Genomic DNA, 22,863 nt, shown 5'->3' on the forward strand with positions numbered 1-22,863 from the left:
AGTCAGTCTGCACATCGCGTCATAATGATAGCACTACCCTGGAAAATGAAAAATCTCATGTTTATTTGAGAAAAAAATTGAGTATGTTTTGTTGAAATTCGTTGAAATAGTCTTCAAACAGACTATTTTGACAGTCTACACAAAAATTGATGCTTCTATTCAACTTTGAGAAAAATTTATTTTCAGACAATTTCGTCATTTTTTTTTTGGGTTTTTGGAATAAATCTTGAATAACTTTCCTCCTGGGTGAACTGTTGAGCTGAAACTGATAGAAAATATTTTTGCAGTGGTTTGGAGTGTGTATTAGTTGTTTTTAGGCTATTCTGAGCCGTCGTTCGCAATTTGAACAAAACGGAAACTTCGAAAACGAACCTGGAAATTCAGTGAATTGATTTTCTTTAAAAATACTGGATTTCATAAGTAAAAATTATTTTTTTCCGTACAGAATCATAGTTTCAAAGTCAATTTTGGTAATTGAGAACATCTTTGGAGCTTTTTGCACACCTTTAAAAATTTTCACTGTGGAATGTTTTTTTCAGTTCAAAACTCGAGTTCAGTTATGAGCTACCAAAGCTCATGAATGCCATGGTGGTGCTATCATCATGGCGCGGTGTGCAGACAGGCTTTTGGTTACTGTAGTACTAATACACTTGACTGGTACTTGATTCAGGGGACACATAGGTTTTTTAGGATGCTGAATCGAATGACATCAATCGTTTTTATCTTAGTTTTTCAGTTGTTCTGAAAACCTCAAAAATGGGGTGGTGCTATCATTATGACGCGCACTGAATTCAAAAAATATGCATCTCTAATGTAAGCCTATTATAAATGTAAAATATACCGTCAACACTTATTTCTTTAATAAGAAAACAGAATATCAGTTTTTACATAGTTCAAATTCTGTTACACTGTTCCAATATCTGTGCGTTTTTCAAATATCGGACCTCTATTTTTTCTTGGGACCTCTAAACTTTTTTGGGACCTCTAATTTTTTTTCGGACCTCTTTTTTATTTTGGGACCTCTAATCTTTTTTTGGACCTCTTATCTAGAGAAGAGCCAAAAATATTATGAAAACGAAATTTAAAAAAGACAATTCCAGAGAGTTCAAACATTCTGAAAATCGCTAGTTCGAAAAAACTAACAACACTAATATACAATGTTACTAATATCCAAAAATGTAGAGAACCGACAATGAACACCTATTACAGGTTTCATCAGTCGGCAGCAGATGTCATCGCCCGCGTAGCTCGGTACTTGTTTAGCTGGGAACCTTCCTCCTGGGAAAGACAAAGTGACAGATTCCACTTTATTGATTCATTATGAGTGTGATAATAAACCTGCGGACTGTAATAAACCAAGACGTCGACCGCATATATTTTGTTGATGGTGTGAGTCGATAATCTTACCTTTAAGTATTTTGCCACAACCTGCCTATAATTAGATAAACCAAAAAACCGTTTGTATTTTGCACACTGTCCATGTCATTGATTGTTTTAGATTGTTCTTCTTCAATCAATTTTTTAACCTTTCTGTTCTCAAACTTTTCTTTTTGAACAGTATCAGCAAGCCAAGCCGCTGAAGGGTTTTGACCTTTCATCCTTTTTTATATTTTCCATTTCAAATACATTGTGATCATGGATTTACAGATAGCACTTTGGGCTAATGGATATTTTAGAAGCTTATCAACAAGTAAAGTCATATCACGCTGGTTTTATGTTCGAACATGGGTGATATTCTGGCTTTTTCCAATGCTTTTTTTAGTTCTCTATCAAATTTACAAAATGGAAAATGTGAAATTCGATAATTGTCCCAATTTTGATCTCTCTCGAAATTTCAAAATCAAAAGGAAACATTTCTTTCATAACAACAAGTCTCGGTCAAGGTGAATATTAATATTCATGGATCGCCAGTTTCCGTTGCGCGTGAGCTCTTAAAGAACGAAGCGCGCATCCGCCAATGTCGTCAAGTTTCCAGTCTTATTTTGTGTTAGAAAAAAGCGCTTATTTTCAGCCGAATGGAATGTGTCTTACACTTTTCTAGTCTTATCCTCGCAAAAAAACAAGTTGATCTTAGATTTTTTTTTCTTTTTGGCTTGGCAGTTTTAACAATTATCAAAAAATGCTTAACATGCTTGCTTTGAAAAAGATTTCAAACACAATTTGTTACATATTTGAGGTTGACTGTACTTTTGCTTATTTCTACTTATTTGTAGTCCTTCTGAAAAATTCCAGCCAGCGAACCATGGGTAAATATTTTTCCAGACTTTTCCAGTATAAAACGTATTATGCGAACTTGATGAGACCTTTTTGTGTGTGTTTTGACATCCAATGAACTCTAGAGATTCCTGATGTTTTGGATCTTCTCGTCTAAATCTAGACATTCCTCGTTTTGTCGCCTTTTCTCTTGACGACAACGATTCTCTTCAGCATGTTTTGTTTTCCGGTCGTAAAACCATCTGTGCGAAAACTGAGCCTTTTATGGGTCACTTCCAGACACGCCATTTTTCCGTTGCTTTTCCCGCAAAACGTTCACCAGTTTCCCGAAAAGGCGAGGTCCTTCATACTTTTGTTATTCGGACGATAGAAGACGATCAGTGTATTTTCATCTTCTTCTTTTTTCTCAAGATATATGATGGTCCTTGTCTTTGTTCATCAAACAAGAACTTTGAGTTCATGGACCCCTTCCCCATCATTATGCATTTGAAAGTTGACATCCGACGCGTTTCTGGTTTCTGCTCATCTTAGCTTTTTTTACTATGATCTTCTAAGATTTCGATTTTCGAAAATATTGTCTCATATCAGCTTTTCATTTTACTCTTCCATCTTGATCTTCTAAGATTCTGATTCGATGTCGTTTCAGCCAACGCAGTCCCTTATCGATGCTCTCCGTCTGGCCGACCAAGTGTCGTGCCCATACGAACGCAGGTACAAGAAGAACACGAGGTACCAACGAACCCAAAGAAGCTCCATCGCTAGATCTATGCCAACATTGATTGAGGATAAGAAGATTCCAGTATTCAATAATGCTCCGAGAAAGTCAATTGGGGCAACCAGCGATCTTTATGTTGAGAAGGAAGAGGTTAGTTCAAGAAACCAGTTTCTTTTTTTCTGTTTTGTTTAAAGGGGGACTCCGACCAAAAATTTTTATTGCATTAAAATGTGTTAAAAGTTATCTATTTTCCGAATATTATTGCGAAAAAATTCAAAAAATCCGAAATTCCCAAAAAACGGCGTTGAAAAGGAAGAAAATTCAAAAAAAGGTGCCGCCGGGGGACGAGGATTTTCAGTGAGAAACCTAGGCCACGGCAGCGGGCGCCTTTCCTATGTGGCAAATTTTCCGGATTTTTTTTAAATTTCATGTCCGGCAGGTAAAAACGTAAAAAAAAACCACTGTCGGCAACTTGAAAAAAAGGCTGTCAGGTGCCGTGGCCTAGGTTTCTCACTGAAAATCCTCGTCCCCCGGCGGCACCTTTTTTTGAATTTTCTTCCTTTTCAACGCCGTTTTTCGGGGATTTCGGATTTTATTTGAATTTTTTCGCTATAATATTTGAAAAATAGATAAATTTTAACACATTTTAATGCAATAAAAATTTCTGGTCGGAGTCCCCCTTTAAGGGATAGTTCAAAAGTTTCTGATTTTTTTGTTCTTAGAAAATTATTTTTGTTGGTCAGTATACCATATTTCTCCTGCAAAGAGCACACTCATCAACTATGAAATATCGGTGAAAGTATGATGAAGATTTTATCAGTTGACAAAATTTTGATATCTTTCGAAGGAACCGAGATAATTGAGCTCAATGTGCACATATAGGTTAGGATTATACAATTAGAGCAGGATGAAGTGTTATTTCTGGAAAACACTAATTCAACACTTTGAAAATTCAAAAAAAATTAGTTTCTAAATATATCTCTTCCGGATGTTACTACTGTAAATTCTCTAAAAGAAGCCTAAGTGCAATTTTAGCTCAATTATCTCTAGAAATATTCATTCTGGTTGTTTATATATGGACATTTTATCTCTGAAGACCTGTCTTTTGTACCGGACTCCTCAATTTTCAAGTTTTTCAATTTGACACAAAGTGTCATAGATGACATGTCAAATTTAGAATCTCTTTTTAAATGTATGAGTTTTTGACAACCACTCATATCAAGAACTACTCATTGATCTTCGAAACTCAAATTTCTGTTTACTTTCCTTCTTTTTTTCTGGGCCCATTTCTGAGTACTGTAACGACTTGTTGAGCTCATCAAACCCATCTCATCTCTTTCCACTTTTTTCTATCTTCTCCGAATAATGTGTCTATCGTGTGTGAAAGTGTTCGATTGGAATTGGACTCTCTTGGGGCCACCCACCCTCAAGTTTTGATGCTTCGAATGGTTTTTCCGGCTTTTTTGGACCAAGAGGAGAGGAAAATATAAGATTTTCGTCTTTTCTCTATTGACTTTTGAGTTCTTCTGTGAGCTCAGAATGCTTGATGAACTCGATGTTCTCGATCTTTTTAAGATTTGGATAATGCTCATCCTGATATTTGATGCTTGTTGGGATGACAGAACATGCGTCTTCTCCAAATCTTCTTAACAGTTCTTATCTAAGATTTTTATCCTGCTTACGTCACGCGCGAAGGATTCTTCGATTGAATATCATGTTCATTTTGTAGTCTTGGTTATGGCCGAAGAGAGAAATTTTTAATAGAATTTATCTTTTATTCGTTTGTATTCTAGATAATTGAGTTACGAATATAAATAAGAAGGTTTTCAGAAATTTTGAGCATTGAATTGAGTCAGAGAAATTACATATAGAAATTTTTTAGCTGATTTTCGTCAATTTGGACCATTTTTAGTAGTCCGGAGCTCGGTTGTCATATTTCCGACCATTTTCAAAATTTGGAAGGGTGTAAAACACACCTAGACTAAAAACTTCAAGTTTAAAGAATTTTTGTGAAATGCCGATTTCTGAAAGTCACATTTATTGCCCGCTGAAAACAGATGTCTCCTAAAAACTGGCAATAAGCTGAAAAATTAGGAATTTTCAAAAAAAAAAAATCTGTGAATGCAAAGTTTTTTTTGTTTCACACCCTCCAAAGTTTTCAAACTGATCGGAAACTTGGCAGCCGAGCTCCAAACTCTTGGTGAAACTGGCTGGAAATCAACTGAAAATACGTCGTTGTAGGCTGTACTGAGACAATTTTTCAAATTTTAAATTAGAATTTTTGTGAAAAAGTGTCTTATAAAAAATCCGTTCTTTTCCATATACATTGTTTGAACGACTCTCTCTCTCTCTTCAAGTTTATTGAAATATTGCGTTCAGTTCGATTCTCAACAACAATTCGTCGCCTTCCTCCTTCAAAACTTGGTGAATCGCGTCCGGATTTCTGCTTCTGAAGTGGATTTCTCCTTGTGCCTCATCATCATCTGCTTTTGCTGAAAAAAAGCCACAAGAAAGCGGGGAAGAGGAGCCGAAGGAGGGCGCGGGGAGGGCCATCGTGTCAAAACACTCCCACACACGAAAAATTGTGGTGCCAATCTGCCACTCGCTTCCGAAACTTCAATTAGGCCACAACAAAGGGCATCACTTGCACATTGCTGTCAAGAATCATCTAATTCGCGCCAGGGCCAGCCAATCTTGGTGCTTTGGGCGCATTTCGTTTTCTCCCTTTCTCGAAAAAAAGAAATCCGTCCATGTGCCGAGCTCTTCGAGCTCTGACTCTTCTGGTGATCTTGTCATCACCATAACGTCACTCTGTCTCCAGCTGAATTAATGGATCGTACCAGGGATGTGGTGAGTCTAAATGGTCTAGGGTCAGATTCAGGATTCAATGAATCTTAAATAATTTGTCTATTTCTGTTTTTTTTTCATGGCACCATATTTTTCATTTCTGTCTCCAAAGACTGAAGAAAAGTAGAATGACATTTCAACAAAAAAAAAATAAGAAAATGAAAACTTGTCGTTGAACACATCAACTATTAATCCGGAAACTCGGAAGAAGACGAGGGGTTCAAGAAGAGGCGCGAAAAGAGATTTTTTTTCTATATTTTATTTGCGTAATTTTCAAAATGCATTGTGAATTTTGTTCAGTAATTGAGCAGCTGAAATTTCTAAACGTTTGGACTATGATTTCATGAACGGTGTTTTCTGAAGGAGGATTTTCAGAGCGGCATATAGAATTTTAGCAGTCTGTTAGAATGTTAGAATTGGTTTTTTGTGTTACCCGAGAATTCTTTTTTGTTGGAAAATTCGAAAACTACTATATCACCATAAAGTCAGCAACTCATTGAGAAATTTTTAAAAGGTATTCGGTGAAAATTTTCATAACTTAATTTTATGCAATATTACGTTAAAACCTGTAATAGAAGGACTGCCAAACTGTAAAATTTGAGCTTATTTTTCTAGGCTCCTTTGCATGGTATCAAAAGAGTGGTATTAAGCAATTTATCAGTTGACAACTTCTATATTAAGCAATTTATCAGTTGACAACTTCTTGATATTTTTTCCAGCAATTGAGATAAATTGGCTAAAAGTTACCAGTTAAGGTTTATTACCGTGTTTACGGGATTTACGGTTATTTGAGAAAAATTTTTTCCAGAAGTGAGCCGTCAGAATAATCAAGCTTAGTGGGCATAATTATAAGCCTAAGTGTTTCCTGAATCTAAAACTTATTGCTCATTTCACCGTTCCCTTAATCTGAAAGTTTTTCAGAGAATTTTTTCGGTTATCCAACTCTTCCAAAATTAAAAAAAATTCCAGACTTTAATTTCTTTGGAAAATTCTCAATCTTCTGAAGTTTATACTGCGCAACATGAAAAGAAAACATTTATTTATTTGGCGGGGATTTGAAAACCCGTTATTTTGAAGCCCACCCAATTTCATTTTCTACGAAAAGTTCACAAAAACATTTAAAAATTAATTGGAAATTAATTTTTAATTTGAAAACTGCTTTTTGTGCGGCACAACGAATTTTTCAATTAAATGGAGATTTCTTTTGGATTCATGTATCCCAGAAAATATAAATTTCGTATAATTCTGATTTTCTATATTTCCTTTTCTCTATTATCCACCTATAGAGTTAGCTGAGACTATCGCATCTTAGAGCATTCTGACCTTCTTTTCTTTTGTCGTCATAATTTATTATGCTCACCTGAATTTGAACATCGCTGAACTCTTGACAAACAGTGGGCGTAGTGCACTCGATTCCAGTCAAAAATAAGAAAAAAACTCATCCAGGTGTTAATAACAAGTGATACAACTTTTTTTTCCAGTCAATGTCTTTTTGTTTCTAAGATATCAGGTTAGAGCACTCTTCAATGCTTTCTTCTCTGACTTCACAAGACACATTTGTTATTTTTCCACTCTTTTTTTGCTCCCATTTTTTTAGAAACAAAACTCTAATCTTCTTCTCAAAACGTTTTTCGATCTTTTGTGCTGAATATGTTAAGAAACATTGTCTCCTCGTTTTCTCTTCTCTTGTTGCCAATTTTCCAGGAACTCGGTTCTCCCAAAGGACCACAATTGAATAGAAAAGAGTTCAAAACTGGAATTAGTCGCCCACTCAGTTTCTGTTAACAGTACTAATAATAATAAGTTAGCTTATGTTACATTTAATCCGTTTTTACTCATTTCATAGAGCGAAAAAATAATAAGAAAGTAGTATGAGTGTATCGTTTCCGTAACTTTTGATAATATCCTAATCCTCTTGACGCACATACATAATGCAGCCTATTCTATTTTTTTTCTGGTGTTGCTTTCTCTACTTCTTATTCTCTATAGAATCTTGTATGTACTTTTCTAACTGGAACCTCTCTCTTTTTTTTCTCGTAATTTTGAAACGTTCTGATTGAAGGAGCGTTCTGATGTGAGTAGCCAGTTGATATTTGGTGCAGAATGTTAAAACCACCTGAAATTAGAATTCATCTGCCTGAAGAAGACAACAAGGAGGTGAGTATTTGAGTCAGGCTTTGAAAAACAGATCTTCCTTATATATAAAAAGCTACACGTGTCTGTTGGTCCTAGTGTACGGCTGTCCGGTTTTGGGTTTCAAATAAGAATTAGGCCGCCGCCAAAACTTAACCCGCGGCCCTTCGGACAACGAATGTGCATGCACCCAGTTGTGCCATGAAGGCCACACCAGGAAATAGAAGGGAGGGCGTACATGTTCTACCCTCTGAGAAAGAGAAAGCGGAAAGTGAGGGGTGGAGCGACAAACCAGTAAAAAAACATTGAATTGCGCCGAAGGCGCAGCAGCCAGCAGGCTGGTAACGAATAATAAGTCAGTACAAATGGTCAGGTCATAGAAGTAAACAAAAATGATTTGCGTCAGAAATCAAGAAATTGTATGAGTCAAAAATATCAATTTCAAAAATATCAAATTTTCAAACCAAAAATTCAATACACAAAGTACAAAGTTGTCTAAATGAGTTTTAATCTGCATTTCTAGGTTTTAGATATTTTATGCTTGTGGAATGAAGGCCCGTGCTGGTCTCAGGCTCTAAAAATTGTTTAAAAAACAGCTCAATTTTTCAAAAAGTACTCATTCTTCAAGTTTGTTGAGTCGATAACTTTTCAAATAAAAAAATTCCCATCTCTTATGTTCCATAACATTCTCAAGTGTCCAAGTAAAAACGACTATCAAACTAGACACTAGAAGATGTCCTTTTTTTGGGAAATTAAAGATTTTTTCCGCATTCCATATCATGTTTTATTCTCAAACCCATTGAAGAATACTCAATTTTTTCAGTTCTTTGTTTTTCGCGATTTATTGGAAACAAAAAAAATTTTGTAGACTCTAGAGGATATCAGAAACTTTACCATTTATTATTCTAAATGTTAACGTTCCTAGCAAACTTGGTTATTGTTTTTTTTTCTCTTTATCTTAACGGGCTGTTTTAAGACTACATCTGGTTCTGGAACTCAAACAAATCAATTTGTAGAGAAACGAAAATTAGGATTACAGTATTCTTATTTCCTTTCTGATTTTCGTTTTCTTATTCATGAGATTCTTGTTATTTTGATTATGTTTTCGCATACCACTAAATACCGATTCCAGTTGTTTTGAATAGAACCGTTGGATTACTGTAGTCGGCAAAATTGAACTTTCGACACTAGCTCATTTTCTAGTCTGTCACACTTGCCAGGACCACAAAAAGACAGAAGGAACAAAATTTCCAAACTCTATTTCTAAAATAGTATTTTCAATTTTTTTTGAGGCCACTGAATGCATAACAAAGCACCCAATTTTTGATATTAAAAGTATAAAAGGTAAGACAACCAATTTTTAGAAAAAATTGGAATGTCTGTTCCAATGCCAATTTTAGAAAATAAAAACACCACCTCGTTTCTCTTTTTTTTTCCCGGCTCACATTTCGATTTCTATGTTAATGAACACCAGCACTCAATTTCGAAAAGTCTCTTTAATTTTGTGAAGTGGACCCTTTACATCAATAGCCATTTCCATGTCTCATTTTAAAGGAACATACACCAGTAAGCTTCCTTTTGATAACCGGCAAACTTTCCCAGCTTAATCTCCTTTTTCGATTTTTGCTTTGGATAATAAGCTCTCTGACCACCAAAAGTTTAAAAACCGCGAGGGCGGACATTGAATTGGGACCCTCGAAAACAAAAAAAAAAAGAATCTGAAGACAGAACTATATGCGTGTGCTCTTCTGTGTACACGGCAATATGGGATCTCTCCCTAAAAAATCTCAATAAAAAGAAATGAGCCTAAAAACGACAAACCACCACCAATATTACGGCAATATGTCTCCCGTTCCATTCTCAATGAGATACATGTTTTTTTCGGCCTACACTAGCTCAATATATCCCTCCCATGGATTCTTTCTTTTATCCACATATCATAACTTGGTTCTTCTCTTTTTTGCTCATTTTCCGCTTTTATTGAGCTTGTCAAAAATAAAGAGCGACATGAGTTGAGAGAGGATAAATAAAACTTGATTATAATTTCAAGTCATTCTCTATTTGATTTTCTGGTTAATTTCTATTCTAGGGATCCAGATTTTTGTATTCAAGTCAGACAGATAAAAATATGTCCGTAAACAAGCCAAATATTGGTTTTTTGTTTTATTCTTGTCGTCTGAATTTGAAACTTCAATCTCAATAAGCTAGTTTATGAATTCCAAAAATTGAAATTCGATATTCTTACTCTAAAACTGGCAAATAATGTTATTGCGTTCATATTTTCTTTTCCTTCATGTTCAATTTTTTCTATTACTGGTTAGAAAAACGGCACAAGTTTAGAAGCTATTTTGTCCAAAAATTGTCTACTCAATGGAACTTTGTTATTCCGTAGGCTCCCAATTTAACTCATTCAACGGCGTCTTTAAAAAAAGGGCTCCCCAGCTTTGTGCTTGTTCAGATTCTCTAAAAACTTTTCATTTATTCATAATCTTCTGAATTCTGCCTCCTTCTAGGATATTCGTCTCAATCCCCACTTTTCCTTGCTCTGTGCTCTTTTTGAAATTCTTTTTTTGACGTCTTTCTAATAGCAAAAATATGAAAGGCGACAGAAAGATGCTTTGTGCAGAAAAAGAAACGCGCGTTTTACTCTTCAATGACTTTTTAACTCGATGAGTTTTTTTTCGAAAGTTAACTTGTGAAGGTTCTATTCTATTCAGAAAAAATTATGTTTGAGCTGATATCGTCGCATTTTTGAAAATTTCAAAACTTTGATTAGACGTCTACAAAGTAATTTTGAAATTCCTGCCTTTTTTTCACTAAGCAATGTAAAATCAATTTTTTTTTGACTTAAAAATGTGCCAGAAAAATACATAGAATTACATAAATCAGAGAAGAAAATAATGTAATATGTAATTTTTCAACATTTTTCGAACACTTTCCAAAACTATATTTTTTTGTCATATTTTGAAAAATAATCTTCTAGAATATTCAAAAAAAAATTTTCCAAATGGTTTCTTTTTTTCATTTTTAAACATACAAAAGGCTGCGGGACATTTAGCGACCGGACGTTTCGCCAATGCGACATTTCGCCACTACGACATTTTCCCACCGTGATAATACAGGCGAATGGATTGGTTTCAGGCTACAAAAAATAATTTCAGGGTTTTCAAACGTGTCTTTTCTGATAGATCATCATGAAACACATCGTGAAATTAAATTATTTTTTTTTCAAATTTTTTCAAGAAATATTTTATTTTATTTTTGAGGATTTTGAAATGTTAGATCAGAAGAAGCACATTTAAAACCACTAAAACTGATTTTTTGCCCTAAACCAATCCATTCGCCTGTATTATCACGGGGGCGAAATGTTCCGGAGCCATACAAAACATCAAAGTCCATCCAGGTGAAACAGGTTCTTGAAGTTTGAAAAAATCTGAAATTTCAGAATTTTTTGGGCAAAAATATTTTCCATGATTTCGCAGTTTTAATAAAAGATGAAATTATTATTTTTAATTTTTTTTTTCTACCATTTTTTTTATTTCTGTTCAGAATCAACCTTGAAATTGCTCCCCCAAAAAAAGCAATCCCCCCAAAACAGACAGGTTGTCAGGTTTTTTTGTTTTCCCAAGGTGATTTGTAATTCAATACCAATCAAGTCTCTGTCACAAAGCTGTAGCGGTGGTCTTGCCGATTTTCTGAACCTAAAACAAGCCCCAAACATTTCATTTTCCGAAAAAATAGCGAAAGGTCAATTGTTCCAAGTCCGAAACTTCATTTCCCACCTTTCATCACTTTTGGTCAAAACTAAAAATGTCTATCCTCTTCTTTTTTGTGCAGTCATAATTTAATTTGAAATGCGCGGGAATTTCCTGCGCGACATACTGCACCAAAGTCACATTTTCATGCCCATACTCCCCGGGGGTGGTTAATTTAGACGAGCATTTCCAGAAAATGTGAGGAGGGGGGGGGGGGCAGAGCGGAAACAAAACATTTCTTTGTTTTTTTTGTTCTCTTCACCCTTATGTTTTTCCATCTATGCTGCTCATCTGCCCGACACTGAGAGCAGTTTCCATTTCCGCATTTTCAAGTGTTCTCCTTTTCAGTTTGGATTCTCTAGCCAACACCTAAATCTTTATTCATGACCGGGTTCCATGCGGGAATAGAATATTTGAGCGAGAATTTCTGTTTCCTCTTATCTCGTGACTTCAGGAATCTCAAAATTTTCCATAGTGATAATTTCTAAAACTTTCTTTTTTCTTAAATTAATTTTGTTCAGAATTCGTGGTTGGAACATTTGTCTAACAAGAAAAATGAATTTTGCTACGGAATTTTGACAAGCTTGAGTGATTAGAAATATGTGTGGAAAATTAGATTAATCAAGATTACTGTAGAAATCAGAAGACATAAAAAATCTGGAGCTAATTCGGATAGAAAGTTCTAACGAAATCAGTTCAAATGAATCGAAATGCATTTTTCCTGCATTGAGTCAAAACTAAATCTAGTACTCTTTTGTTATAGCATACATGAAAAATGGATACGCATCTCGAAATAATGCAACATCCGCAGACAGCGTACCCCCACATACACGCCCATTAACTAATCTCATTTCTTAACGTCTTCTTTCTATTCGTTACCCCCCTATTGACCGCATTTGTCCATTTTTGTACCCATCCCATTTTTCCTCTTTTTTCTAAAATTATTTTAATTTCAATATAGTTACCTGAACAATTTTAGAGAGTTGAAAATTGTTGAGTGCTGTGAATTGGATATCAGAAAATGCCGCGATCATCGGTTGATGAGAACATGCTCCACGTGGATTGGAATGAAGAGGTTCATGAAATGGGCGGAGTCTGAAAATAAAAAGAGAAGAAGTGTGAAAGTGACAATTGAGAAAGGATTTGAAACTCAATCAACTAACATAAGTAGATTCGTCTTTTCCGGGGAAAAAGTGCATATTGTCGGTTTTTAGTTTCTTTTAGATAGTTTTTCTGGATTTTTGTGCCATATTTGAAAAATCACTTCCCTTAAATTTTTGAAAATGTTCAAAAATTCCAGCAATTATTCCAAATTTTTTGTTTTGCAAAATTCTGTTCATTTTTTGACCCCGCAAATTGGATAATTCTGAAAAAAGCCTATTTGTCATCTGATCTCCGTTCTGTACACTATTTTTTTTCTCTTTTTTTCTTGAAAAATGGAACCTAACTGTTTGCATTTACTGAGAATTCAGATGATAAATGTGCGAAGACGATGTGCAACGTTGAGAAACTGAGTTCCTCTTCTAGAATTTCCAATTTCGGCTCTCCAAAAAAATGGATATAGGTTTTCATAGGAACTCAAGGAGAAACATAGTTTCCTGTTTTATAAAATCCATTCTGTTCCAATCGAAACTTTTTTTTAAACTTTTGAATTTTCGAATTTCCCTGAATTATTCTGAAAAATTAGTTTGTGTTTCTTTTATTCTAAGTTTGTTTTTTATTGGATCTGAATAAACTACAAATTCTTTTTGAGCTAAAAATTTGCAGTTCGAAATTTTTGTGGTTTTCAAATTTCTGGAAAAATTTGCTTATTACAGTTTCTGAATTTTGGCAGGCCTGGAAATTCGTTTTTTTCTTTTATTAAATTGACTTCGCATAGAATCTCAAACCTATCATTCAGGAACTTAATACTTTTTGAATTCCGACTTCTTATTTTCAAGTACAGTATGATTTCCCACTTTTCTGATTCCATTTTAACAAAAAAGTTCAAAAACTTGCACTGATCTTGTGGCCCCGTCGGACGGGGGTCCCGTCCTCAGGGGAAGTAAAGTTCCGCGAGCCCCAGACAACGTCATGTCGACGTTATGCTTCCTTTTCCTTCGACTGAGTAGTATCATCCAGTAATACACAAAAGAGACAGAGTTTCTATTGGAATCAATTGTCGCTTCGCTGCACTTATTCTTTTTTCCCATTCGCCCTTGTCGCCGCCATTCGGTGCCCCCGTACACCCCCGGATTCAGCAAGTCCTTCCTGGAGTCATCAGAGAGAAAAGTTCATTTTGCTCATTGTCATTTCATTATATTTTTCTTTTTTTCTCCGCTTTTTATTCTACACACGCTGCCTGTTTTTGTCACATTTGAACCAACCGATCGTTTGAAAAAAAAATGAGAAAAAAGCAAAGAAGCGGAGTCATGAAAAAAGAGAGAAATGGAAAAAAAGATTGAATTGAAATGGAAATAATTTGAGATCGAATAACAAAAAGTTTTTTTTGTTAGTTTGCAATTTTTTGAGAACAAGGTCCCAGATTTCAAAGAAATCTAGACTACAAAAGACTTTTGGTCTCCAGATTTTGATTTATATGTCTCAAATCTGAAGAGTCTAGAAAACTGGGTTAACAAGTTCCACTTTCTTGAAGTTTCCATGATTTTTTGTCTCTCCAGGCAGCTCGCATTCGAGCTATGGAAAATCGCACTGGATCGGTTGGAGACTGTACCAAACTTGCAAGTTATCGTTCGAATAAACCTGGGTTTTTCCGGAGAAGGTAGTTTTGAGAAAATGCGTTTGAAAATGTCTGAAATTCTAATTTTGCAGATCTACAAGACGTCGCATTTCTAACGCACAACGTCTAGCAGACCTTGGAGATTTTATCAATACCAGGTTAGTTTTTTTTTGTTTTGCGAATTTTTGGAAGGTACGGTCTCTTAAAAGTGTGTCACTCTTGTCTGAAATCTATGTGCAAATAAGTCAAGAACAATTTAAAGTTGTGGAAAAATGAATGAGGATGTATAATGAAAATAAGGAAAAAGCTTTCAAAGGCGCATGTATATTCAGAAATATGTAGTGAAAGGGCCCCACACGTTCAAGGTTGAGCTAATTTTTCTCGGTTCCTATGCAAGATACGAAAATGTGTCAATTGATAAAATCTTGGTGATATTATGATAAACAATTTATCAGTTGACAACTTTTCCATATCTTTGACAGGGAACAAGATAAAATGACTCGAATTTGGAATACCCGAGCCGAGCCGGGCTGGACTTTTTCCCAAATTTTGAGGCCCGACAGGGCCCGTCATTTCACAAGTTTTGAAAAATCTAAAAAATACATAATATGTCTGAAAATTCTTGAAGTTTAGTCTTCAGAAAAAATATATTCTCAAGAACAAAAACTTGCAAGAAAAACTATTCATCACCCTTACTTTTCAATTATATATTTTTTCAAATTGTATGCTATTGCAAATTAGGTGCGACCCTCCGGCTTTTTGTTTTTTTTAGAATTGGTAAATATGCAATTCTCCCAAAACCATTCATCAATATTTCCCAATGTTTATATTCCGAATCCATCGTTCAAACTGAAATCTCATTCTTTTTTCGAGATCTTCTCCCGTAAATTGTAGCTTTCCGAAATCACGGAAATTGTGAATTTGTGTCGGACCTATAATTCCTTATCCATCTCCGTCTCCATTTCCTCCATTCTCAAGACTGCCGATGGGAAAGCACCAGTACGAGAAGCGAAAGCGAGTCAGTGTGTGTGTGAATAGCAATTATTGGAGCGCATAGGAAGAGAAAAAAAAAGGAGAGCAGGAAAATTCAAAAGCGCTAGAAATATAAAAATCACACCACTCCAATCTGTGTGAAAATTTTCGAAAATTCGCTAAGAAATGTATAAATTCATGCGCTACGAGCATGAGAGGCTGGTTACGAAACTTGTCACCAAACAGTCCAAAGAGTGAGTTCATTTTCTTCTTTTTTGATTTTCAAAAATTTGCTTATGTTAGCAGAAATCACATAAAATTCTATAATTATTAGTTTTTGTCAGTTTTTCTTACTGGAAATCATGTTTTCATGTTGTTGTTTCTAAAACATCTCATCATATTGTTTCCTGGTTGTTCCAACTGAAATTTGAATTTTTTTTTCTCTTCAAAGTTTTTTGTAAATTTTATCTGTTTGCCCTAAACTATTCTCAAAAAACGCAAATTCAAAACTAAATCTCTCCATTCCAAATCTATCTCTCCACATATTCTCTCTTCAGTCTTTCCAAAGTAAAACGGACCAAAAAACGACAGATGAAAGTGTCACAAGACCCAAAAAAGTGCCCTGTTATAAAACGAGATTGGCTTTTGTAATGAGTAGTCCCTTCCCGAATTTCATATTTTAGTGGATTCACATAAAATGGGGCGAGGCGACCAGATTTTTGAATAAATGAATCTCGTCGCCGCACACGCGCGAGCGTTGCTCATCTCCTAGGCTCATCTCCAAGGAGCATCGCACTCATATAAAAGTTGAAATTTCACTTTTATTCTCGAATTTCGCCAGAACTTCAGGTCTAAATTTGAAGTTTATTTAGAAAATTTTATTCTTTCTGGTTATTCAAAAAATGTGGGCAAAAATGAGGATAGAAGATGTCACCCAGTACAGGTATGATGATAAGAGCTAACCATGTTTCTTTTGTGTTCAAAAACTCATATACTGAAAATATTCCTTCTCACTGTTAAAACAATAAAGATAATGAAACAATTTTTAAATTTTAAAGATTTGGTGTTATACAAAAATCAAAATTCTGAGTGTCGGAAATTTAGTATTTTCAAGTTTTCAAAAATAGAGCTTTTGATATTGTTAAATATTAAAATATTGAAGTATCCCGAATTAGCGGGATCTCGTCATAAAGGTCCATCCTTGTTTCAGACTGCCGCGTGAAATTGTTCGTGACTAGATGTCGGGTGTTAAAAAGCCTGAATCACCATGAACAGTTACTTAAGAATAAGTAATTGTAGAATTACATTCAAAAATCCTCCCAAGTTTCGAAAAAAAAGCGCCTTTCGATACTTTTGCCCAGTCATGTAATAAATGGTCCTGAACAGGATTTTTCTCTGAATCGATCCATTCGAATAATATTTCATTCCTGTCAAACACCATAAAGGTTTTCTTCTTACCATAACCTAAATACTCGTCACAAAAATTTTTTATCGGCCTCCAATCTGGAGAGCAGATGATCCGAAATATGGGTGCTGTATCATGGCCGACCTACTCTCCCGATCAAAATTTAATAGAGAACGTGTGGAATGTCCTTTTTTAACGGTCATGGTGAAAAGTACAACACCATCGGGATGGTCAGGAATTGAACCATTGCCTAATCGAGAGATTTGGAGCAAAAACTCTAGTTCCGGACCACCCAATGCGTCCAAAATCTTATATATTTATAGTTCAACTGCATTTGTGATTACTAACATTGGGCTTATGGATATGAAACGGTTGCGAAATGCGCATCTTTTGAAACAGGTCAAGATTTCGAAATTTTGTTTATAGCCCGGGAAAAAAAGAACTTCAAAATCGTTTTTTAAAAATAAATTCTATGTTGGAATTTCGCATTCGAAACGCTTTTCAAATTTTTTTTAATGACCTGAATTTTGAAATTAAATTAAGTTCCGTCATTTTTACTTGATGTGAGTTAAAAATGAGTGTTTGAGGTTCAATCACTTTTGAGAATCAATTTTTAAATATTTGAAAATCCTAACCAGTTTCGAAATTCTAACAATGTCAAAATGGAAATTACCTATCTTCACTGTAATAGGAAAACGAGATGTTTCACGTAAACCTAATCTTCGTTAGAATTATATTGGTACATAAACAAGGCGAACAACAAAAAGAAAGAAAAGAAAAAACTAATATCTTGTGCTGTATTCCTATTTCCTTTACTACCAAACAGCCATAGCTCAGTAGCCACCGCCATAATTGAAAACTAAAAGAGCACTCAGCGCGTTGGGTTTTTTTGGCGGCTCACTGGCTCTGGGCGAATGTTACAAATATGTGTGTTACCAAAAAAAGACACGCGGTTTCTCGTTTTTTCTTGTCGCTACTTTTTCTTTTTCCAAGATGGATATTTTTTGTCCCTCATATTTTTTTTCTCTTTTCTCTAGCTATATCATTGTATTCCAAAGTTCTTGTAAACCAATAAAAAAATAATAGCAACAGTCCAGAAAGATTAGAAAATCTATTCTGAATATAGTTCAATAAGAATAGATTATCCTGATCCTTGAAAAAAATCATGTTATCCATCCCAGAGCCACTTTTAGATATCATAATTCCTCTCAGCTTTTTCCGATAATTTTCTTATTCAGATCACGCATGAACCCGGAATTTTCCGGATTCGCTGTAAATTTCTTATTAGAGTGTAGGAGTATAGTAGGATACATTCATTTCATCTGCAGCCAACTCAAGAGGGAGCTCTGGCGTTTAATAAGCTCATTTTCAATTCACAAGACGTTACATGAGACGGATCTAGCAAGTTGGTCAACTTCACATAAACTCTCCTTTTATTACTTTAGTTTCATTTTTCCTCTTTCCTTGGACAGAAAAAGTTTCTACATCGCTTTGTTTGAGCTGAACATCCTGTCATCTGAACTAGCTCTGTTTGTCATTCATTGTCACGCACACAGACATCCTAATGAATGACAATTACTGTTTCTTCTCTTTTCCGGAAACCCAGACACGTCATTCTGAGGCGCATATTTTAGCTCACCCGATTTTTTCAAAGCTAACTCTTGAGCTAACGTAACTCTATTTTTTTCTAATAATGTCTGCAAACCTCCAATTTTTATATAGTATCGCGTGTTCGAATTGATTGGTTTTTTTTCTCAATATGTGCGAAACAAAAAACGGAGCAGAATAATGGGATATCAATAAGTTACGACTAGGGTAGAAATCTCTAGTTATACTCAACTAGTCACCTGACACAATGCCTGTTAGGTCAAAAGTGGTTTGTATAGTAAAAGCTAAAAAAAGAAACCGGTATCGTTTCCCACTAGTATTCCATTATACCGTCTATAAGCATGCGATAGTGTGAGTTGAAATTTGGGAAAAAACTTAAAATTTTAAAAATAACTGAAACGTTTCGACTCGAAAATTGACATTAGGGGAACATAATATATACATTTACCGTATTCTTGAGCTCATTTATCTAGCTTTTTGTGAAAGATATCAAAAATTTGTCAACTGATAAAATATTGGTGGTATTGTGATAAATGATTTATCAGTTAACAATTTTTCGATATCGTTTGAAGGAACCGAGATATTTAAGCTCAAATTGCACATACAGGGTGGGCTTCTATCAGAGCAAGTACGAAATTTCAGAATTGTTCTAGGTTTTTGATATTTTGAAAGTGTTTAATCTGCATTTTCCGATTTTTAAATTATTCAGATTTTCCACTTCAAGCAAGTTCTCCAGGTTGATGAGATTTTGCAAAATGTAAATCTGAAAAATTGGCATAATTTGAAAAAGTTAAATGAATTGAAAACTTACAGAAATGTAACAATTTTTAAAACAATTTCCTAGATATTGTTTATTGACTTCAAGAAAATAATTTTCAGCTGTTTCTAATCTTTCTAATTTTTCTATAGAATTTTAAAATTGTATTCTTCAAAATTTTCGACGCGTTTGCGCTTTTTGAATATACAGTGTCAATGTTACAGGATCCAGATTGATTCGGGTTCCGGCACATAATTCAGAGCGTACAATCATTCGGGAGTATAAGGGGTACAAAGTGATTTAGGGGTACAAACCCCGCGATTCGTGGATACGAAGTTTAGATTTTTCAGGTGTTTCGTACTCCCGAATAGAAGATTTTGTACCCCAATGACCCCTAAATTGTGGTACCCTCCGAATTATTTGCCTCTGGTTCCTACTTTTGTTTTAATTAAAAAAGTTATTCACAGAGGATATTCAAAAATTCTGTCCTCTTGTATTCTAGAAAATGACCATCTATTGTCACATGAGCCAACGTGTCCATGTCATCCATAAAATATTAATTGATGAGCAATGTTTTTAGAGCGGTCACAAACCACCATTTTAAAAGCAAAACTTGAGAGAGAGAGAAAGAGAGAAAAGAAGAAAATCGAAACGAAGAATGAATAGTGCATTTGTCTGAGGCATCATTAATCCACAAGTCCCCTCCGTGTTGCATGTGAATTCATCCGTACCTCTTCCTCCCAAAAAACATTCATGTTTTGCATTCTGAATCCATCAGAATGCACATGTCCCCGAAATCTTGTAAGCGTGGTCCATAGAGGAGGTGGAAAAAGGGGAGAGTGAGGGGGGGGGGGGTTTAGAAAAAAAGACGGCGGCGTTAAGAGCGGAAAAAAAGAAACATTAGTATCTCCTTTACTTGTCAATGCATTAATTCTGTTTTGTGTATGCTGTTTTTGCCGTTTCACATTCGCGTTATTTTTCTAGAAATTCCTAAGAATTGGAATTGGGAAAAGAATAGGATTAGTTTTTGAATTAGACTGGTGATGACAACATACGCAACATGAGAAAAAACAGAGCTTAGAGTATCAGCGTTGTCGATCAAAGCGTATTATGCGGCAAGTTAAGAGAGAAGCCAAAACAATACTTTATTCCTTCTGCTCGTTTCCTCCTCTTTTCCTCTTTTTCTCGCAGATTCGCCGTTCCAATCTTTTCTATTCTTCTCCTTTCTCTTCGAGATTTCATTTCTACATGAGGCATTTTTTCTGCGTAATCCCATATTTCATTCTTTTCTCTTTTTTCTCCTTTTCAAAAGAGCGACGCGTGACACGTTTTGTTTTATAGTTTCTTGGTTTTTTAGACACCTCTCTTTCTTTTTAAACCTTTTCTAAAACGTCTCTATGCATATTTCATGCGAAACGCCGTGAGAAATGCCACCCGTTGCTTGGTGATGCGCCAGGAAAACTTTTCGACATGCATTTTTTTTTGCTCTTCCCGCCTTTCACAACATTTTTTGAAACAAAAGGCAATGAGGAGCATTCGTATCGTCACGACGATCATTTTTTCGCTTTCGCCTTCTTTTTTTCTTTCTCAGCTGCTCTTTTTCCTTTTTTCTTACTAGCCTTCTCCTTGAAATAATGAGTTTCACCGCCTGACAGTTGTGAGTCTTTGTCGAGAGTTCTCTTTTTTTGAAAATTCCCACCCCAATTTTTTTCGAACTTTCAGAACTCCAGTTTTGTGAGAACCTTTCCGGCGGATATGATATACTTATTTTCATTCTCTTTTGATATATTTTTTGAACACTTTTGGAGCAAAAGAGCCAAAATGTCGTTTCATTGTTTCCCAGAGCGTTTCAAATTACAAAGAGGAAACTACAAAATACGCTCTGGACCAGGATTGTGATGAAATACTTTCAAAATTATGAAATTCTCTAGCATTCTGTTGTCTAGATTCTGGTGGAAAATTCAGGGTAGGTTACGAATAGAATGTCTAGACATTTTTGGAAATTTCAGAGGCTGCTTGCGAGTTTCAGCCAAGATATACGAGTTTAAGTACCAAAAATAACTTCATGACTTAAAACTTGTTCTGTTATACTTAAAATTCAATAAATTTAATAATTCGGACATTTTCTCGATTTTTGTAAATTATTTTTGAATTTCTCCACATTGTTGGATGAGAGATTTATTCGAAAATTTTTTAAAAAATGTTCCACCTATTTTTTAAATTTTTTGTCAAAATCTGGGTCACGAGGCTCCCTTGTTAGAACACAACTTCGAACAATTTTTCCTTGAACTTCGCTGTCAAAAATCCTAAAAAAAACGAAAATATGTATTAACGAACGTATAAAAACTAGCAAATAACAAATTAGACGTTCTCTTCTCATAAAAAATTATATGATTTTCTAATTCCTCTCCATTCTCACTTTCTTTTTTGAGGCTCTCTCCAAAACTCTTTTGAAATCAAAATTAGAACTATTCTTATTTCAAAAACGACCAAAAATCTATAGAAGTTTTTCAAGCCATATTTTCTCTACTTTCTCTATTTCCCCATCAAAAAGTTGTCAAATCCCCATGGAAAAAAAGAAAAAAAGGAACCAACTTTTTCCCTTTTTCCTTCTATTTTTCTTGTTTCTTTTTTTTCGTCTCGTATACCATTTCCAGTTTGTGACCCCATGAGTATGAGGCCCTTCTTGTTTTTGTCTCAAGATTCCGTTCCGGATGCTCTCATCTTCTTCTCCTGGGCAATAAGACGCATACTGCTCTCCCATTCAGAAAAATTTTCCAAATCGAGTTATTGCAAGCAATAGGCCAAGACAAAACAGGCAAATCAAATTTTCCTAAATTCTTTTTTCTGCTCAGAATTCACCAAACGTTTCTAGCTTCACGTTAGACATTTCTGGGTTTTTAAAAAAATATTTTAGAATCCTATTATTTATTTTCAATATGAAAAAAAATAAATAGTATTGTTTATTCTATTTTATAACTTTTATCATGTTCCTCTTTCTCATTGAATCCGTAAGTTTTGCTCAATTTCCATTTTTCTTGCCTCTATTCCTTTTTTTCTCCTCCACTAAAAGCTTTAAAAAATACAGGGCAAGCCAAGAATGTCTGTTGAAACGGTGGTCGGTCACAAGTTCGCCGTTGGGCAGAAATTCATGACGGGCCACGTGGACAAAATGCGAAACGCGCAAGCTTGGGCTGAAAAGCAGTTTAATAAGGCTCATCAGTTCATTCGAGAGCTGTCGGTCAGCCAGGCTGATCCGAAAGACATTTTTGCACAGTAAGTTTGTGGATTTAAACTGAAACCCCAATGGAATTCATTTTACAACAATTATGAAACAGTTCAAACATTTTTCCAACTTAGTATAACACTTCTGGTAATTATGAAAGGTGCTGTCGGTATTAGGAAAGTCAAACCTGCAAAGTAGACAATAAATAGTGTTTTTCGTTTTTGATTACCCTTCAAACATTTTTGTTTCCTCATCTCAAACCGTTTTTATGCGTCCTCACAGCGATTATGTTTTCCTTTACGCTGCGTCTTCTCCGTTCGCCTTGGGTATCGTCGGGAGGACCACGTTATACCATAGCGGGCTGCGGAACCCGTGAGATGTCGGCCGCTCGCTGGGAGGACCCTATATATCCGTCGTCGTTTTTCACCGTGTTTGGGGGCCTGGCTGGCTGTCGCGGATAGCCAGGGTAGGCGGCGTATAGATAGATTTTTTTGAAACTTGGTTACTTTTTG

At 35.1% G+C, this 22,863-nt stretch overlaps 2 protein-coding genes across 2 annotated transcripts; both read left to right on the forward strand.

Moving 5' to 3' along the window:
- Positions 1-2,848: 2,848 nt before the first annotated feature.
- CBG02069 lies at positions 2,849-22,405 on the forward strand (the record flags this gene model as incomplete). The annotated part of the gene is made up of 2 exons (XM_002643797.1): positions 2,849-3,079; positions 22,214-22,405. 2 exons carry the CDS (start codon positions 2,849-2,851, stop codon positions 22,403-22,405), a joined length of 423 nt encoding a protein of 140 aa, XP_002643843.1.
- Positions 12,686-15,302, forward strand: CBG02071 (the record flags this gene model as incomplete). Its single annotated transcript, XM_002643798.1, has 4 exons — positions 12,686-12,739; positions 14,325-14,425; positions 14,476-14,541; positions 15,257-15,302. 4 exons carry the CDS (start codon positions 12,686-12,688, stop codon positions 15,300-15,302), a joined length of 267 nt encoding a protein of 88 aa, XP_002643844.1.
- Positions 22,406-22,863: the final 458 nt, after the last annotated feature.

The sequence above is a fragment of the Caenorhabditis briggsae genome (assembly GCF_000004555.2).
Source record: "Caenorhabditis briggsae complete genome, chrX, whole genome shotgun sequence".
NCBI classification, from domain to species: domain Eukaryota; kingdom Metazoa; phylum Nematoda; class Chromadorea; order Rhabditida; family Rhabditidae; genus Caenorhabditis; species Caenorhabditis briggsae.